Here is an 18881-nt window from a genome sequence, read left to right as displayed (position 1 = left end):
AGTATAATATATATATATATATATATATATATATATATATATATATATATATATATATATATATATATATATATATATATATAGAGAGAGAGAGAGAGAGAGAGAGAGAGAGAGAGAGAGAGAGATAGAGATATATATATAAGTGATTATTACTATTATTACATTGATGTGACATATACTTGCCCCTATACAATATATTATGCATTCATGCAGCCTAAATAGTATAGTGGCTGTCAGGGATTTTTGCAGGGGCTTGCTTTTTTGAGCCAAATGACCTTGAATCATGAGAAGTGATATGAAGCCTTTGAAATTGTAACACAAACCTTGGAAACGCGACCTGGCACTTAAAGCGGCAATTTTCCATAGAGTTAAAACGGTATACAGCGGTGCCAGTTATACTATGACTTTCAATTAGTGTGTACAGAAAATGCGTGACCTGAAACAACAACAAAAAAAAACACTTTAAACCCGATTATTTGTCTGGGCTAAATCACAGAGAGAGAGAAAAACGCAGTCCTAAAGCTGCGTAATTTTGCCTCATCGGGCGAACGCACATTCTTTTAATTTTTTGCCATTTAAAACATTTCATTTAGCTGGCATGTTTTTAAAACACCAGATGCCCTGATCTAACTTAATAGTGACTGAAGTGTTCAAAAATACAAATGAGTCCGCATTGATACAACAGTAGGCTAGCATTAAGTATTATTTTGGAGGTTTAAACCTTCGGTTTACAGACTAAATTGCGCGCATCTAGTAGCATCGTTTCTAATTGTGAGCTGTCTCCAACGAGAAATAAAAGTGTAAAGTGCAATCAAAGTAAACGGATTGGCTGCAGTTGACTTCAATTCGATCACTGTACAAAGAAAGAGACCTTCGGAGCTGCGGCGCGTCGCATTCATTCAGCTGCGCTCGTGTTGCGTGAATTACGCTCAAGAGGAGACTCGACGTGAATATTCAGCAGTGGACTCAGAGCTCAGTGCGTAATACGGAGACGCCGGGAACCCCCAGTCTACGAGGAAAGACATGGAAGTTTGCAAAGGACGTTTGCTGGGCATCTCGGTGGCCGTTGCGCATGGATTTTTTTCGGGATCGCTGAATATTTTGTTGAAATTCCTCATTACTACCTACAGCTTCACGTATCTGACTTTAATTCAGTGTCTGACCAGCGGCACTGCGGCTCTCACGTTAGAGGTGCTGAGGAGACTGGGCAAAATAGATATACCTCCTTTCAGCCTCCAGTTAGTCAAAGTTTTTGCGAGTGTCTGTATTTTGGCAACTTTGCAGTCCACATTGACCCTCTGGTCTCTCAAGGGATTGAGTTTGCCCATGTATGTTGTGTTTAAGCGATGCTTGCCGTTGGTAACGTTGGGGATTGGAGTGTGCGTGTTGAAGAACGGCATCCCGTCGGCTGGGGTTATAACCGCAGTTCTCATCACCACTGGAGGAGCAGCACTGGCTGGTAAGAATGTTTTGGAATGTTAAATAACATAGTTTTTTACATTATATTGAGTAGCCCAATCAAACTTTCACTCCAGATAATATTTGTCAGTATAGCCAAAGTCAGTTTCTCTAGACACATGACTTAAAGTCCTGGCTTCAAAGAAAACCATTTTCCACGCTATTTCCAGGAAACATATCGGTGCGGGGCATGTTGTCAGGCGTTGAACGTGTTAAAAACAAAAATATGAGAACAATTAATGTGACATTTGAGTTAAAACTTCATTATGACACTTCTTTTATTGCTATCGTGCTGCGGAAATGTTCTAGAGATTTTTCCAGTATAAGGTTCTGAGCATTAACAACACTGTGACAACTTGCCCCGGCTTGGTGACCAGCCCTCCATTAAGTCTCCCCGATGAAGATATTCTTTTTCTGTATCTCCCTTCTTTTTTTTGCCCGAGTAGGGTGCATATAATTAAATTATAATAATGTGTTTTGAACTTCTTCTGAAAAAAAAAAAGTAGCCTTACTAATCTTGGCCAATTGCCGTTTCGTTCACTTTATGGTCCTTAAACGTGTTCTGTTGATAATCTGCCCCGTGCATGTCATGTCTCCATAAAACATGGCTCTCATGCAGAGTTTCATTTGATAATGGCCATAAATCACGTGTTGCGCAGTCTCTGTTTAACTTTGCAGTGCGTCGCTCTGTTTTTGTGCAGGTGCTGGAGATCTGACAGGTGACCCTTTCGGCTACGTGACTGGCATTTTAGCTGTGATCGTCCACGCCTCCTACTTGGTGCTCATCCAAAAAGTCAGTGCAGACAGTGATTATGGGCCGCTCACAGCCCAGTACACCATTGCAGTGGTGGCCTCTCCCGTTCTCCTCATCTGTTCCATTGTAAGCATGGACGCCATCGATATGTGGACATATGAAGGTTGGAAGAACCCATTTATCACAGGCATCTTCTGTACCTGCATCCTCATCGGTTGCGCGATGAACTTCACCACACTGCATTGTACCTATATCAACTCGGCCGTCACCACTAGCTTTGTGGGGGTGGTCAAGAGCATAGCTACTATCACTGTGGGCATGCTGGCCTTCAATGACGTGCTGCCAACCAAACTGTTCATTGCAGGCGTGGTGGTTAACACCGTCGGCTCCATCACCTACTGCGTGGTTAAGTATCACGAAACCAAAAAGAAGGTAACCTACCAGGATATGGACGAGTCTGCTAAGGATGAAGGACTTCCAGGAGAACCTTATGTGGAACCAGCCAAGCCTGATGGAGATATGGAAACTCTTCCAAATGAGCAGGAGAGCGTTCCCAATGGCAGCCTGATGGCGTTAGTTAACGGCAATGACCAGGTTCCCAGCCGTGAGAATAAAGTGGCTGAGTCCATAGAATTAGAAAGACAGGGGATCCCATCGGACGATCCTACAAGACAGTCTCTGAGCGACAGTTACGTAGGGGTCTGGAGATCCATTCACACTTTAAAGGTCTTCAAGAAAGACACTTTGCTTGACAACATGGAGGTTCAAAGTCCTTGATGATTGGTTTTCTGCTTGACAGAAGTGCATGTAAAGTTTAAGTATTGTTGAACTGATGGTGTGAACAATGTTTGCCTTTTTCTCTCCTGAACATGATTTTATGAAAAACATTTATTTTTTATAAAAAGGTATAGTCTGTTTGTATATTATAGAGGGAGTGTAACAGATGATTTCCCGGTAACAGATGTGCCAATTTATTGACCTAAAATAAAGAATCATTTTTTTCAGGATCAGTTTAAAATTACTTTAGGGGAAAAAAATCTATAATAGAGATAGTCTACTCAGAAATCAAAATTCTATCATTATTCTCTTATCCTCGTATTTCTTAGTTCTTTGGAGCATAAAAGATGATACGTTAAAATATGTTGAGGTCGAGTAAATGATGACAGAATTTTTATTATGGCTTTAAATAAATTCAGTTGTTTTTATTTTGAATGATTATTTATATTTCTATGCACGCTGTGTCTGTGCCTGTATATTTTCTGTGTTTTGTCTAAGAATGCAAATCTTGATGTAGGAGGCACTGAAATTTCTCATTCGCATGTAATATGCACAATTAATTTAAACTGGTTTTACATCAAAATTCTGATCTTTGTGTATCTCTTTAATAAATCCCACCAACTGCTTTTGCTCAAAGAAAGTGTGCAATCATACAAAATCATATTTATCTAGCAATCCGGGAGATGGTTTGCCTGCAAGAGAACTGCTGTTCAGACATTAGTGAAAAACGATTTTTTATCCAAATAATAAAATGCAATTTTATTTGGCCAAAATGGACGAGGTTACGAGATATCAACTAATTCTCATAAACCAAAAAAATATATGTTTAAGGTGGAAGAAAATGCAACCTGTTGAAAACAGATTTACTTAAATATGGTTTGAGCTGATCAAAATGTTTTGTTTTGTGAAATACTGTCTTTTAAAAGCATGAAATCGAGATTCAAGAACAAAACATCTGATCACATCAGAACAAATAATCAAAAATCTAAATACATTGTAGTGTTTGCTTTTGGGACATTTTCATCTACTTTCACACACACTTTTACACGCACTTGCCATTTGTTGTTAAGTTTTAAAATCTCAAGCGCTCGCACTGCTGCCGATCTCTGCGTTAAATTAAAGCCAATATCCGTCAAGCTTGTTTTAGCTGACTTCACCAAATGTAATATTTGATGTATTCGGGTGGGTTTCTTATCAGAAAAAACAGACCCGTCAAAACCGATGCTTTAGGCAATGCTAGGCTACTGAAAATGCATAATGAAATGTATTTCTAAATATAGAAATTCTACAGCGTTTTCATGTAACACAGTGAACATGCCTATTAATTGTACTTGCAAAAATGCGAGTTCGTCAGTCAAAATAAACATTTGCTGAAAATGTACTCCGTCAGATGTAAGTAAGTTTGTTTCTTCATTGGAACAAATATGAAGAAATTGAGCATTGCATCACTATTCTATATATGCAGTTGAAATTTTTTTGCAAATTTTAATTTCGGGTAAGCTATTTCTTTAACGGCAGGATAATGCGTCTAAAGGTGCCTTGCAAAACTTTATTTTGTGGTTTGTTAATATTATTCTCAGTCAGACAAGCATCTTCATGAATAAACGCAAACTTGAATGAACTAAACTTTAGACCTCTCTGAGTGTTATTATTTGTTGCTGCACTAGCACCACAAAGGTTTACTATATAGGGAACATTCATGTTACACTCCCCATGGCTTTCCTTTTAAAATGATCTTGCCTAACAATGAACAAGTAAAAGCAAATAAACTTCTCATGAGTACCAGGTGCTTTTGTTATAATTTTTCAGTTATAATAGATGGCACAGCGTGGAGTATTATCTCCTTCATTTTGCTCAAGGCGTGTACGAAAGACAATTTGCCAGACAATATAGCACAAGCCCTCAGAGCCAAACGTATAAAAAGTTAATGTCATGCTTGAAGCCATGCGTGGAAAAGATGCTGCGTTTTGTGATGATCACATGGCTTTTCATGAAGCATTTGTTTGGTTTTTTTGGTTTTATGTTCCCATTCTTAATATGATTTAAGCAAAGATTGTTCTTTAAATTAATGGCAACAGCTGATTTCTTACCTAAACATTCAGTATCATAAAATGCATGATGGCATCCATATTTTTTATTTAGACAGCCTATAAACTTGTTTTTAATTTAATTCGGTTTTCACTGCTGAACATACTTATCCTCTAATCTTTTTTCCCATTTAATCAGCACATTTAAATCTTGGATTTGCATATCTTTAGTTAATCAGACATGAGTTGATTTCTTTGTTTTTAAATAGGTTTCTCTCTCTCTCTCTCTCTCTCTCTCTCTCTCTCTCTCTCTCTCTCTCTCTCTCTCTCTCTCTCTCTCTGCAGAATTGAATAGCTTTAACACAAAAGCTTGAAAAATGGCAGCCTGAATAATAATAATAATAAATAAAAAATAAATAAAAGCTTTTGCTTGTTGTTTTTGGCACAGCAGAAAATAAATAAAGTAAAAAATATTATAACATCCAACAAGTTTATACAGCAACCATGTTTACATGATGCCATCTACTGGACATGGGTAAGTATTTTCCACTTATTTACATAATTTATTTTATTTTATTTATTTTACACAAATAAAGTGATGCTGTGTAACGCTACTTTAAATATTGATGAAGTATAATGCATAATAGTGCAAACTGTATGCAAATTAAGCAGCCAGGATACGTAACTATTTCGGTAGTCTAGTCTAGGCCTACATAAAATGTGGACTATTTTTTTCACTTTTCTAGTCTACTGTTGACACCTAAGAAACAGGGGGGACTCCTAAAATAAAAAAGCCAGTGTTATTTTAGTAATAACACAATAATTGTATTTTAAAATGACTATTTTTATGTTTCATTTATTGCTATTTTTGGTATTTTGGTTTTTTTTAATTGAGTAATTTTAGGGCTGGTTTTCTGACCAGGATTTAGCCTAATCCAGCATTAGGCCATAGTTCAATTATGACATTTAAGTAATTTTATACATGCCTTAGAAAAAGGCATTACAGATGTGCGTTTTAAGACAAAACAAAGGCACTGGCATTTTTTAAGATCAGTCAGTGCAAGTTTCTTTCAACTGAAACAGCTCAGATTTACATTTAGGCCTGACTAGGCCTTGTCTGAGAAACCAGGGGTTATGCCTCATGTTATTTCTTATTTTCAACTTATTTCATTTTATTATTGAAATATTTGAATCTAATATGTATGTTTTATTTCATTGCACATTTATATTAATTAACAAAGCATTTCAATTGCTTTACTTTTCATTTAAAACGGATAATGGCCCTGATAATGGCGAATAATATCCAGCGAAACATATAATTAAATTTTTTGTAACCATACAATATGTTATTGTATTTTAATGTATCTATTTTCATTTAAAATGTTTTAAAATGAACAAATTAACCAACGTGGAGTAACTCGTGAAGAATGAGGAGGAACCGAAGAAAAAAAACGCTTTTTTTTTTCAACCAATTTTGTCCCTCTAAGGTTTGCCATAGTTTAGCTTTACGTACGTTTGACGTCAAGCTAACCGGTGCTTTTTGAATCCGAGCGCGTATTTCAGCTTCTCTGAAGTTCTTATATAATGTAATTCAAATGGTTTACGTTGTCTATACAAGTCATAATACGCATTGCGAATATGACATTTAGTGTAATCTGTTGTATACAGCTTGTTTAAACTTGTTTGTGACGTTTGTCGTTTCGTCTCACGGATTGTGACAATGTAAACAAAATATTATGTTTTTGTTTAGTTTTAGAGAAATGGAGGCCAACAAAGAATCACCTAGTGCCTTTAAAACGCCTTGCAAGCCTGCAAAAATGAGAAGCCCAGGTAAAGTGATCTTTAAACGTTTGTTGCTATGATTGCTACACGCTACGTTATCTCATTGTGTGTGTGTGTGTGTGTGTGTGTGTGTGTGTATATATATATACACACACAATTTAATTGTTAAACCATCTTGATATATTGATATATATATATATATATATATATATATATATATATTTATTTATTATATATTTTTCAAATTGTGTATTGTTATCAGTCAGTTCATGTGGAACCCCAGTCACTATTCCTGCTTCTCCCTTCATGAAGAAGCTCGGCTGTGGGACTGGAGTCAATGTCTATCTCATGAACAGGTAATGTTATGTACATATATATGTACATACCTTCTCCATTATGGTGTAATAAAATTTTTTAAACGTCTCTGCTACTGTTTACATCAGGATGGGTAAGCACACTCACTCACCATGGGCCATTAAGAAGATCAATAGCAAATGTGTAAAAAGTCAAATGACAGTTTATCAGAAGCGTCTGTGCGAGGAGGCAAAGATCTTAAAAGACCTGCACCACCCCAACATTGTTGGTAAATATGCCTTTAAAATGCTACATTATAACGATCAGTGAAAATATTATTTTACATTATATATCTCCTGTGTGTTTTTAAGGTTTCAGAGCTTTTACCACTGCAAAGGATGGCTCTAAGTGTTTGGCGATGGAGTTTGGCGGAGAGCAGTCTCTGAATGACCTCATTGAGAAGAGGAGAGAGGAGGGTCTACAGGCATTTCCAGTGGCCACTATTGAAAACGTGGCTCTTCATGTGGCACGTGGTTTACAGGTGTGGCTGCTATATCAAAGATAAATGTGATCCTGGAGCCCAAAACCAGTCCCTAGTCGCTCAGATATATTTCTAACAGTAGCCAACAATACATTGTATGGGTCAAAATTGTTGTTTTTTTTATGCCAAAAATAATTAGCCTATTAAGATCATGTTCCACAAAGTAGATTTATTGTTGTAAATATATCAAAATAATATGTACTGCTAGAAACGTGATTGATTTTCTCAATATTTTAATATTTTGCACCCTCAGGTTCCAGCTTTTTAAACTGTCGTATCTCCGCCAAAGTTTGTCTGAGCAAACCACACATGAGTGGAAAGCTAAGCCTTCAGAAGATGTTAGAAATCTCAATTTTAAAATAATTGACTCTAATGACTGCTTTTGTTGTCCAGGGTTGCAAATGTGCCGTTACTGTTTTTTTCCTGTCTTTAAATGTTGTGCTTGTTGTTGTTGTTATTACATAACCAAATAATACATTTTGTCTTTTTTTCTGAAGTATTTGCACAATGAGAAAAAGCTTTTGCATGGAGACATGAAGTCATGCAACGTTGTCGTCAAGGGCGACTTTGAAAGCATCAAAATCTGTGATGTTGGTGTGTCACTGCCACTGGACGAAAACATGCAGGGTATGAAAAGATTTCATATTTCAGCATTATTTTTCCTTGCTTTAATCATACCCTTTTACTTTAGGTTTTTTTCCTCATTTGTTGAGAAACACTATGAAGTCTGATGTAAGAAAGAAAAAAAAAAAAAAAAAAAAAAAAATATATATATATATATATATATATATATATATATATATATATATATATATATATATATTTTTTTTTTTTTTTTTTTTTTTTTATTGGACCTTGCTTGAACCAAACTCAGTTCAATCTATTCATTTTCTATATCATGTTTGATACTTAACATGATCTTTCTGAAAAAAAAAAAATTTTTGTGAAGTAGTTAATCTTGAAATTACTAACAATATAAAATGTATCCTTGTAAAAAAAAAAAAAAAAAAAAAAGATTTCACAGCAAAAAGACGTGAAAGTTGATTATTTTTAGAATGATTGCCTAAAACGTCTTGTTCTTTTTAAGAAAGTAGATGTTGTGTAGAACATGTCTGTCAGTGATATTTCAAATCTTCTCCTCAGTGAATGATCCAAAAGCCCACTATATAGGGACAGAGCCGTGGAAGCCTAAGGAAGCTTTGGAGGATGGAGTTATCACAGACAAAGCTGATATATTTGCGTATGGACTCACTCTGTGGGAGATGATGACACTTTCTGTTCCTCACCTGGAGATACTGGACACTGAGGGGGACGATGACGATTGTGGTAAAATTCTATATTTTACTAAATAATTTATATACATCTTTTTATCCTTATAGTGATTATATTTAGTTTTTGTATTTTCCGTTATTTTTGTAAACGACTCATTTCTTGTTTTCTTAGATGATACCTTCGATGAGGATGATTTTGATGAAGATGCGTATTATGAGAGACTGGGAACTCGGCCTGCTTTGGACGCAGACACTCTTGGAGGGGCTTATCAGAGGATGGTGGAGCTCTTCTGTCTGTGTACAGAGGAAGACCCTCATAAACGACCTTCTGCAGCTCACATAGTTCAGGTGCTGGAATCAAACACCCAGCTTTGTGACAAAAGCAGTGAGGTCATTGTAATTGATTAAATGTTTACTGTTCGTTTCCTGTCAAATATACTGTTGGGTCTGGTTGCTTTTCTGTCTATAGTCTTTCTGTCTGCGTTTTCACATTCCTAGTACTTTTATGCTGTCGTGTTATGTATGTTTTTATGTACTCTATTGACTTTCAGTGATTCTAAATACAGTAGTTGCAGTGCAATTTATTTAAATTGATTATTTAAATTGTCATTTAGCAGACACTTTTATCCAAATGAGGACAATGGAAGCAATCAAAACAAAAGAACGTGCTGTAACAAGTCTCAGTTATCATAACGCAGTAAGGTTTTTTTTATACGTTGTATAATAAAGGAGAATAGCAAGCTAGTGTTAGAGGCCTTTTTTTGCTTTTGTTAATTGTATAAGTAAAATTAAAATGAACTATGGTCTTAGCAAAATCAGCACACACATCTGCCTTATGAATTATTTTAATTTTACAATCTTTCTGGATGGGAATTATTTTTTTTTATGACAAAGGGCAAGTCCTTACTATAATAAAAGTAATTTATGTAACATGGAAATATCCACCTGAAGTTAATATGCCCTCTTGTGCCATGTGATATATTCTAAACTAAGTGTTTTTAAAATTGTGTTGCTATGGATGCATATGTTATTGCATGGGCCAGTTGTACTGTAAAATATTAAATGTTAACCAACAGAATATAATTTTTGTTTACTTTCTGTTGTCAATATATTAGATGTATAAATAAGAAAAACAATGGCAAGCAAAAGAATGAATTAATTTTAAGTTCATGACTTTTAACCAGACAAGTACAACAAAAAAATGAAGTTCAAAAAAATAATTCTCAACTTTCCATAGACTTGCCATTATTTAGATCCAATGATTTTGAGCACAGTAACTATTAGGAATGTTTATATTTTTTTATATGATTTAAACTACTAAAAATACAACTAAAAAAAAAAAGGCAACTTAGATAATTTACCATGGCATCAATAATCCATAAATAATAAACAACCCTCTTTTAAATACACCATAGCTGTTGCAATACAAACACACAGCCAAAACCAAAAGTTCTTGAAACTCATGACACAGATTTACAGAAACACAACACAAACTATTTGAATAAGTACAATTTATTTAAAAATATGTACAAAGTCTAAAGCAAGGTCAGTTCACTTCAAGATTCTTGTTCATTTTAAAATCAACTTATTACAAGTCTAATTTTCCAAACCAGAACCTTTAAGTCATGGTGGGTAAAGGGTTAAGCTTGCATTTGTGCTAATGTAAATTGACAAAAAACAATTCACGAACTCACGGTCAAAGACAATCCATCAATCTATACAAAACGGTAAAACACGGATTTTCTCCAGAACAAATCTGCATGAGATTTATCAGAATGAAACTTCATTTAAAAACATCTAACTTTTTTTTTTTTTTTTTAATCTATTAAAAACCTCACAAAAGCATTCATAAATGCAGTCGCACTAAAACCTACAGGAAACGTTTTCTTTAACTGATGAAGTTATAGACCAGAAATGTTGGCGTCTCGCAGTACTTTGTTGCGAACAGCTTTCCTTCTGGAGTCGGGTCAGAGAAAGCGATTTCCTCTTTGTTCAGGTGGCTCCCGTACATGAAAGTCGTCCTGAATCAGCAAAAAAAATTCAGTACACAAACTAATTTATGCACATTTTTTATGTTATTAATGGAGTGAAAATATTTAGTACCTGACAGTGTCCAGAAGGCGAGTTGCTATTCCCTTCCTCCTCATCAGACTGAAAACCCAGATGCGACTGACACCACAGATGGCTTTTTCCGGCACAGTAGAACAGCACCAGGCTCTGTGGTGCTCCATGAAATCCTCCTTGTTCATATCTTTGGGTTTCTCCTGCTGCTCCAGCACCCGAAAAGCCTATTTAACATTGGGTATGATCAGAGTTTAGCAAGTTCACTTCAGAGTTTCTGTAGTTTTTATGAATGTAAATCTAAAACATTTTTTTTCCATGCTGGAAAAAACTACTTCCAACAGATTATCATTTACACACACATATCTTTGAACAGCTCTGCCACTGTTCTCTAGTGCATATTTGATTTTAAAATCATGGTACCTTTACTTTTAACTTAATAGCAAAACATAATCATCATTTAATTTAATTCAAGAAATTATTTCTAAATAAAACCTTTATCTGTTCAAACTGCATCTCAATTACATTTATTGTGATTTAAGAATGTTTAGATTTGCATTGGAATAAAAAAAAAAAATGTATAAAACTGAGGATGATTTTTTTTTTGCAATGCATGCATGCAGAATTTAATGCCAAGACATTAAATATTTATAATAAATACATATTAAAGTTTTCTGCTCACATTTGGGGCCTTTTTAGCCTTAGTTTGTAGACACTGTCAACAGTACTTCGTAGCTCAGAATGTCAATAATATTGAACTGAAGTCAAACATTAGAAATGTTTTGTTAAACGTTCACCTGTCTAATGTTCTCGGCCACCAGACATCCCACTACCATCCTGTCACTGTTAATGAACAGATAGGTTTTAGCTGAGCTCGGGCTACTGAGAGTGATCTGCTGAAAGCCCAATTCACTGTCTGCAATCCGTCTCACGTCCTCTGCCTAAAACCAAGCAGCGTAGGTTAGGAAACACTGGACATTTAGCTGGACAGAGCAAGTATTTCAATGTCTGCCAGCATACCTTTTTTGTGGCATACTTAGGATCTTCGGGAAGAACCAGAATAATCTTTCCATCCCAGAACTCAGCCACAACCCTCTCTTTCTTCCAGCCCTAAAAACAAACAAAATGACGTGAAGTTCCAGCAGAACTGGAATCATCTGCATCGATGACAACTTCGTGACAGCTCACCACAAATTTAATGGTGTCCAAGAAGCGCTGATGGAACTGCGTGTGCTGGAAGTTGTCCTCGGGACTATCTGTACTGTACAGCATCCCACAGGACCCGCATGTGGTGGCACCAAACTGCTTCTGACCAGCATCCTAAATACCAGACGCATTAACCATTAAGAAGAGGTGGGGGGGAAAAAACAGCCAATTATTTCTGTCCAACAATCTGATATGCTACTCACAATGATCAGCTGATTATCTGTCTGCTTCTTCATCTCTCTTCTCAGGGCAGTCCTCTCTTTGGTCTTAAGAGCAGGAGTACCAGTCAGTGCAGAAGGAGCGCTGGACTTCAGCGGTGGTGACAAAATGTGTTTTTTCTGAGATCTAAAACAAAAGATGAGAACCATTAACCAGCTTCACATGGGTCAAGACATTAAAGTTAAAAGACTGAATATAACCTTGCTGGCGCACACAGGGTCATTCATTCATTCTAGCCTTGCGCAACTGTTCTTTTAAAAAAAATTTTTCCACAGTTGCTTTAGGCAAAAAGCATCTGATTGTCTTACCTCCTACTACCAAAAATGGGATAAACGGATGAATCTTCTGAAAAGAGAGCAATGAAATAAAGAAATATATTTATGATTTATAACATTTTTATTTCACGATTCAGTTTAAATAAACTAATACAAACAATCACATATTTGTAGCAAAACCCAGCTTGGGTCAAAACCAAAAAAAAGCAAAAGAAAAAAAAATCTTTTATGGCAAAAATCTTATATAAAGATCATGTTCCACAAAAATATTCTTTAAATTTCCTACTGTAAAACGTAAAAACTTTTTAGTTAGAAATATACAATGCTAGGAACTTCGTTTGAAATTAAAATGATTTTTTTGTTCCTTCAATATTTCAATTTGAGATTAATATATATATATTTTTATATAAATCACATGAAACAAATGTAATAACGTCACAAAAAAAAAAAAAAAAAAAAATAATTTTGATTAATAAAACAAATCCAAGATAATATTTTGACTTTCATATCTAAATAATAAAAAAAAGATTAACTTTATAAAATTCATAGAAAATTATATATACCTTCATCAAGAGAGCTGTTGTGATCCTGTGGTGGTATGTCACTCACATCAAACGCTGAATCTGTTTTTGTGGGCGAGTCCTGGAAAACAGTTTCAGTTTGAGAAAAAAGATGAGAGGTTTACGTTTAAAGTTATTAGCAGATGATTTAAGAGTTCAGTCTTACCTGGCTATCAACTTCACTATATCCGTTGGGACTGACAGATCTTCTCAAAACCACCTTTAACTCTTTGGTAATACCATGCAGATCTGCCAGAACATGAGGGGACATCCGTTTAGGGCTCGACATGGCTTGCGTTGATTCACTGCCCCCATCTTCTTCATCCGTGGTGCATGTAGCTGCGGTTTCAGTTCTCGGGTGTTTTTTTAAGAAGACAGCGTGGCGGACCGGGGAACGTTCTCCCGGTGCTGTCAGCGCTTCCTTCTCCTTTGCGGGTTTTTTAGAGTATGATGGTTGTTTAGACTTTGTGTTCTGTGCAGACCTTTTGAACATCGAAGTGGGCTTTTTCCCAGTGCCGAAGAAAGCCGCTCCCACAAGTAGCTTGGGCTTACTCTTAGATTTCATATTGCTAAATGAAATCGGGCCCACCGCGGCCTTCAACAGCTGATCTGTTTGCGTGTCTGAGGGGTTTTTCCCTTTGGGTTTAGCAGTGAAGTAGCCTTTTAAGTTAGACTGTGGACCTGCAGCGGTGCCTTTCTTTTGAACCTTCTTCGCTGTTTTTTTAACAGGATTCCCAGCATTTAAAGGGATGTGTGATGGTTCTTTGAGAGGGACTGAGGGTGGTGACTTGGTTTCCTTTAACAGCTTCCTTTCCAGAGGTGTGAGATAAAGAGGTTTCTGCTTGCTGTAGAAGGACCCCGCTCCCAATACCGTTTTGCGGGGAGAGATCCGCTTCGGAGGAGATTCCAGTGAAAAGATCCTCTGCGTTTTCTTAGGTGTACTGGGAATATTTTGGGGTGATGTCAGCGCGATGGGAATGTTCTCTTTCTGTCGAGCGGTCCTTCTTGGTGACTTTCTCTGGCTCGTGATTTGCTTTTTGGATGGGTTACTGTTTAAACGAAACAGAAATGGCTCACAATCTGTGTCATAAGAGCAGAGTAATGTTACATTTTTTAGATCTAGCATCTATCAAAAAACATCACATACCTCTCGGCATCGGGAGAGCCATGTTTTCTTTTCCGGGATAGCATCTTCTAATCACCTGAAATGAGATGAATGTGAAAATGAGGTAATTAGATCATGACGTGAACTTTAACGCTTTTATGGAACGGTACAAACTGCATTTATGAAGCCTTCTGATATTTCTGGAATATTTTATCATGAGACCTGTGGAGAAAAGGCATCAACATGGCTGACTGAACCTAGAGACTCAAAAGCATCAAAACTGCAACGTTATCCGTTTCGTGTCAATCTTATTGCTGTGATAACGGTATATACCTTTGTTTAAATAAAAAGAGTATAGTACATATATTTTCAATAACGTTACATATTCATTTCACCACATATCGTTTTCTAGGCGCCAATAACTTGACAAGCAACATCTTGTTAAAAAATACTTGCAGGATCATCGCAAGCAGATATATGTAGTAGACAATATATGTAGTAGTTCACTTACCAGGTTAAATAAATCCGATTCTGTTTTGTATAAAAAAAAATAGGTGAGCAAAATAATCGCGGCAAAACTCTCTCTTCAGCCGCGGTTTGTTTTGAACAACGCGCCAAAGTCAATTGTGGCGCACACGGAAACGGAATCCACGACCGTGTGTGACAACTTCCGCTTAGGGGATGGTCGGTGCGATTCGAATCTACGAATCGGTTCTTTCGAACAGTTTTGTTTCAAAGAACCCTGAGCGCTCCGATTCAGATTGATGCAGACGCTTACTTCCTACAAAAAGTAGTATAAATGATTAATAACTTGCATATACATTAAAAGCGCATTTGCTGATGTGAACACAGTTCGGAACTCAACCGAGATTCAAACGAACGATTCATTCACCGCGAATCACTTCATTGCAGCGCTGCTTGTTCCTGTTGTGGTCGGGATAGATGGTGCACATGACATGTGCCTCTGCTAGAAGATTATTTACCTCTGATGTGCTCCGTTTTTTGTTGAATACACAATTGTTGAATACGTAGACCTTTCAAAGGTTGCGTCTTTGCGTGAAAAGATGGTGTTTTACTTTAAAAGCGCCGGTGAGTAGTGTGTTCTCCGTGACCGGGCAAACAGTGTGTATGTTGTCAACAAAAACAGTTTAAATAATGTGCAACATAGAACAAAAAGAAAGATGATAAGAAACTGCAATATACTGTATTTTGACAACCGGATATTATATAGTTGGAGGTTCAGTGTGTCTTTAGATATGTTGTAAGAATAATGATATTAACATGGCATTTTAAAAGTTACTATACATGCTTCTCTTTTACAGTTGTCTCGCCGACCTATACCATCTATATGGGCAAAGATAAATATGAAAGTAAGTACTGAATTCATTTTAAATATTATTTGAAACACTCTCATCCTGTGCTTGTCAGACCAACCCTTTGTTTTTCCACAGATGAAGATCTTATAAAATATGGATGGCCTGAAGATATTTGGTAAGAAGAAATATCTATTTAATATTTGCCACCGCAAATCAATTATTTGGACTGATGTAAAAATTAGTTAGAGTACAAGAAATATTAGTATTTTTTGTGTTTCAGGTTCCACGTGGACAAGCTCTCATCTGCCCATGTATATCTAAGAATGCCCAAGGTATTTGGAGACGTTATTCATATTATAACCCACATGCATTTATACTAATATTTATATGTTTACATACATGTTCACTAATTAAAGGGAACAACGATAGAAGAAATACCAAAAGACGTGCTTATCGACTGTGCCCAGCTTGTCAAAAACAACAGCATTCAAGGTACTGCTTTTTTACAAGAAACATTCAAGTAATTTTACTTAGGGATTTTCATAATTGTTTGTTTTTTATTTACAGGTTGCAAAATGAACAACATTAATGTCGTCTACACGCCATGGGGCAATCTGAAAAAAACAACAGACATGGATGTCGGGCAGATAGGCTTCCATCGACAGAAGGAGGTGTGAGGAGAGAGAAACTCTATTAAGTTCATTCACACTGCAGCCAGTTCACTTCCAGATCTTTCATTTGAATAGACGAGCTTGTTTTTATGCAATTGAAACTACAAAAACCAAACTAATATAAGTCGGTTATGCCATTTGCCGCCTGTATGAACAAAGTATGTGTGATTTTTATCACTACTGCATTTGGAAACCGTCTAAATAGCTTCTGTATAAATGTCCCAATTTCTATACAATGTCAACAGGTGAAAATTGTGGCAGTAGAAAAGAAAATCAACGAAGTCGTCAACAGACTAGAGAAAACAAAAGAGGAGCGGTATCCTGATCTTGCAGCGGAGAAAGAGTCCCGGGACAGGGAGGAAAGAAACGAGAAGAAGGCTCAATTACAAGAGCAGAAGAAAAAGGAGAAGGAGGAGACGAAGAAGAAAAAGGAGATGGAAGAATTAAGGTGCTGCATATTGTTCAAATGTTGAGATGCCTATGTTAACCTCAATGCAGTAATATTATATATATATATATATATATATATATATATATATATATATATATATATATATATATATATATATATATATATACACATACATATATAATGTGTGTATATATATCTATCTATATATCTATATACATTATATATATATATAATGTATATATACATTATGTGTTATAATATATATATATATATATATATTTTTATTTAGTATTTTAATAAGCATCCAAATGTTTGAGACCACTAGTGAAACGTCTTTATTTTTTCCATTTTATTATTTGATGTACTTTGATTTAGTCGTATCATAACAGCTTGAGTAAATTGTATCTATTTTTTTCATAATTTCTATTTGTTTAATAACTGTTTTCGTTTCACGTGTTTGTGCAATATTTTCAGTGTGGTCATTTGGACTGTAGATACATAAATGATAAATATAATAAAAATAACCTTTGTACATCAGAATCAGTCCTTGAGACATATTATTCACAGGTACAGGCATCAGTTTCGTGTACTTACTTGTAACCTTACTTTCATGTAGGAATTATTCATCACTTATGAAGAGTGACAACATGACCACAAATGAGGTAATAAATCTTTAGAGAGCTTAATATTCTGCTTAGCCTTCACGCCAACACTTTACAATAAGGTGCCATTTGTTAACATTAGTTAATGTATTAACTAACATGAACAAGTTCTTAGTTCGCGTTAACTAATGTTGCTAACTGAGTTTAACTTAATGAACCTTATTGTAAAGTGTTAGCCAAATTCCTTTATGACTTGATATGATTTATTTTTTTTCTGCAGGGTGGCTACGATTCAGATGACTTCATGTAAAGAAAAGGAACGAGTCTGCAGTTAGGAAGAAATAACATCTTCCCCCACATTATCTTTCTTGTGAAAGGAAAGGACCTGAGACATCAAATATGAGCCATCAATAAGAAACAGCACTCGGGCTGATAAAGCGCCATGCCAGGGCCAGGAGCTTTTCTTTGAAAGTAGCTGTCGTTTCTTTGAAAATACAAATGCAATATGTAAAATATGTAAAGAATAAAATAGATTAGATTGCTCTTTTAAACCAGAAGAATTTAAAGATCTCTGCTGATTCTGTATATTAAACAGTTTTGTTGTTGGTGTTTTTGGAGGAATTAAAGATACTCGCTGTGGAGATGTGGTAATGGATCTGTAATTGATAAACCTTTTTGGAGTGATCCAATTGAATGACAAATGCCTAATTTTTTTTTGTTTTTGATGTCCCAAACCAAATAAATCTTTGATTTACTCAGTTAACTTCTGTTGTTAATACATTTTTAAAAGCATATAATCACCCTTTTCTGGACATAGCTTTTTCTGGACATTTTCTCCTAAAAAGTAAGTTTTATATGAGAATAATCATGGCATCGGGATGGTGCTAGCTTTGCATTAAAATATATAAATTAATGTAGATTTGTAAATGACATTTTAAAAAGCTGTTGATAGAACTGCATCATATTGTGACTATCTGAGCTTTCAGTAGTAAAATATTTTTGCTGACAAGTCAAATTGGCTATAATTTCTATTTAATCTGATGACAAAATACACTGCTTTAGTTGACTCTATATGTCGCTGGGTAAATGCCATCATATCCACTAGATGGCAGCATTTTATCGAAGAAATATAATTTGACTTGAGATAGATTTTTTTTCACATCTGATCTGCCATTTAAGACATTTTTCATAATAATACACCAAACAGGCTTTGAAACTCTTTAAAAAGAAAACCTATAATAAACCTTAAAAACTGAAGATTTCACTAGCTCTTTCGTTACATTTAGGCTATATTTGTCTATATTACCCTCATTTGTCTGATTTTGCAACTTTCTACAAAGAAATAAATTATTAATGCGCATTTTTGTTTCTTTTTTTAATTAAAACATCATAAAACTTAAATTACTACAATATTGCATTTTTATTTTATTTTATTCCCATCAAATAAGACCCTTCCAAATCAATTTAGTGGTAAAATAATAACATTGACAATGGTATGTTGTGGCTGAATGACCAGAAATCGAGTATTTTAAGAGTCTGAAAGCTGCTGA

The 18881-nt window shown here is 35.4% G+C and overlaps 4 protein-coding genes across 5 annotated transcripts; 3 read left to right on the top strand and 1 right to left on the bottom strand.

Moving 5' to 3' along the window:
• Nucleotides 1-102: 102 nt before the first annotated feature.
• On the top strand, nucleotides 103-4749 carry LOC122324455 (solute carrier family 35 member D3). Its single transcript, XM_043218870.1, has 2 exons — nucleotides 103-1459; nucleotides 2160-4749. The coding sequence occupies exons 1-2, from the start codon at nucleotides 1024-1026 to the stop codon at nucleotides 2987-2989; spliced, it is 1266 nt and encodes a 421-aa protein (XP_043074805.1). The 5' UTR covers nucleotides 103-1023; the 3' UTR covers nucleotides 2990-4749.
• A 1764-nt stretch (nucleotides 4750-6513) lies between these two features.
• On the top strand, nucleotides 6514-9982 carry pbk (PDZ binding kinase). Its single transcript, XM_043218776.1, has 8 exons — nucleotides 6514-6602; nucleotides 6767-6846; nucleotides 7061-7154; nucleotides 7242-7381; nucleotides 7464-7633; nucleotides 8131-8260; nucleotides 8777-8959; nucleotides 9077-9982. Exons 2-8 carry the CDS (start codon nucleotides 6777-6779, stop codon nucleotides 9310-9312), a joined length of 1023 nt encoding a protein of 340 aa, XP_043074711.1. The 5' UTR covers nucleotides 6514-6602; nucleotides 6767-6776; the 3' UTR covers nucleotides 9313-9982.
• Nucleotides 9983-10405: 423 nt separating this feature from the next.
• esco2 (establishment of sister chromatid cohesion N-acetyltransferase 2) lies at nucleotides 10406-14996 on the bottom strand. Of its 2 annotated transcripts, none has more exons than XM_043220218.1 (11): nucleotides 14842-14996; nucleotides 14373-14427; nucleotides 13392-14274; nucleotides 13229-13307; nucleotides 12699-12732; nucleotides 12375-12516; nucleotides 12154-12285; nucleotides 11986-12075; nucleotides 11763-11906; nucleotides 11008-11192; nucleotides 10406-10925 (listed from the first exon to the last, which is right to left on the bottom strand). In XM_043220218.1, exons 2-11 carry the CDS (start codon nucleotides 14414-14416, stop codon nucleotides 10793-10795), a joined length of 1866 nt encoding a protein of 621 aa, XP_043076153.1. In that variant the 5' UTR covers nucleotides 14417-14427; nucleotides 14842-14996; the 3' UTR covers nucleotides 10406-10792. The 2 variants fall into 2 exon arrangements, with proteins under 2 accessions (XP_043076153.1, XP_043076152.1); XM_043220217.1 differs by having other exon boundaries at nucleotides 10407-10925; nucleotides 12699-12735.
• A 232-nt stretch (nucleotides 14997-15228) lies between these two features.
• ccdc25 (coiled-coil domain containing 25) lies at nucleotides 15229-18094 on the top strand. Its single transcript, XM_043220219.1, has 9 exons — nucleotides 15229-15419; nucleotides 15653-15700; nucleotides 15782-15821; nucleotides 15927-15978; nucleotides 16063-16138; nucleotides 16214-16317; nucleotides 16563-16765; nucleotides 17346-17391; nucleotides 17612-18094. Exons 1-9 carry the CDS (start codon nucleotides 15395-15397, stop codon nucleotides 17639-17641), a joined length of 624 nt encoding a protein of 207 aa, XP_043076154.1. The 5' UTR covers nucleotides 15229-15394; the 3' UTR covers nucleotides 17642-18094.
• Nucleotides 18095-18881: the final 787 nt, after the last annotated feature.

Source organism: Puntigrus tetrazona, chromosome 20, assembly GCF_018831695.1.
Source record: "Puntigrus tetrazona isolate hp1 chromosome 20, ASM1883169v1, whole genome shotgun sequence".
NCBI classification, from domain to species: Eukaryota; Metazoa; Chordata; class Actinopteri; order Cypriniformes; family Cyprinidae; genus Puntigrus; species Puntigrus tetrazona.
This window is presented reverse-complemented; position numbering and strand designations above follow the sequence as displayed.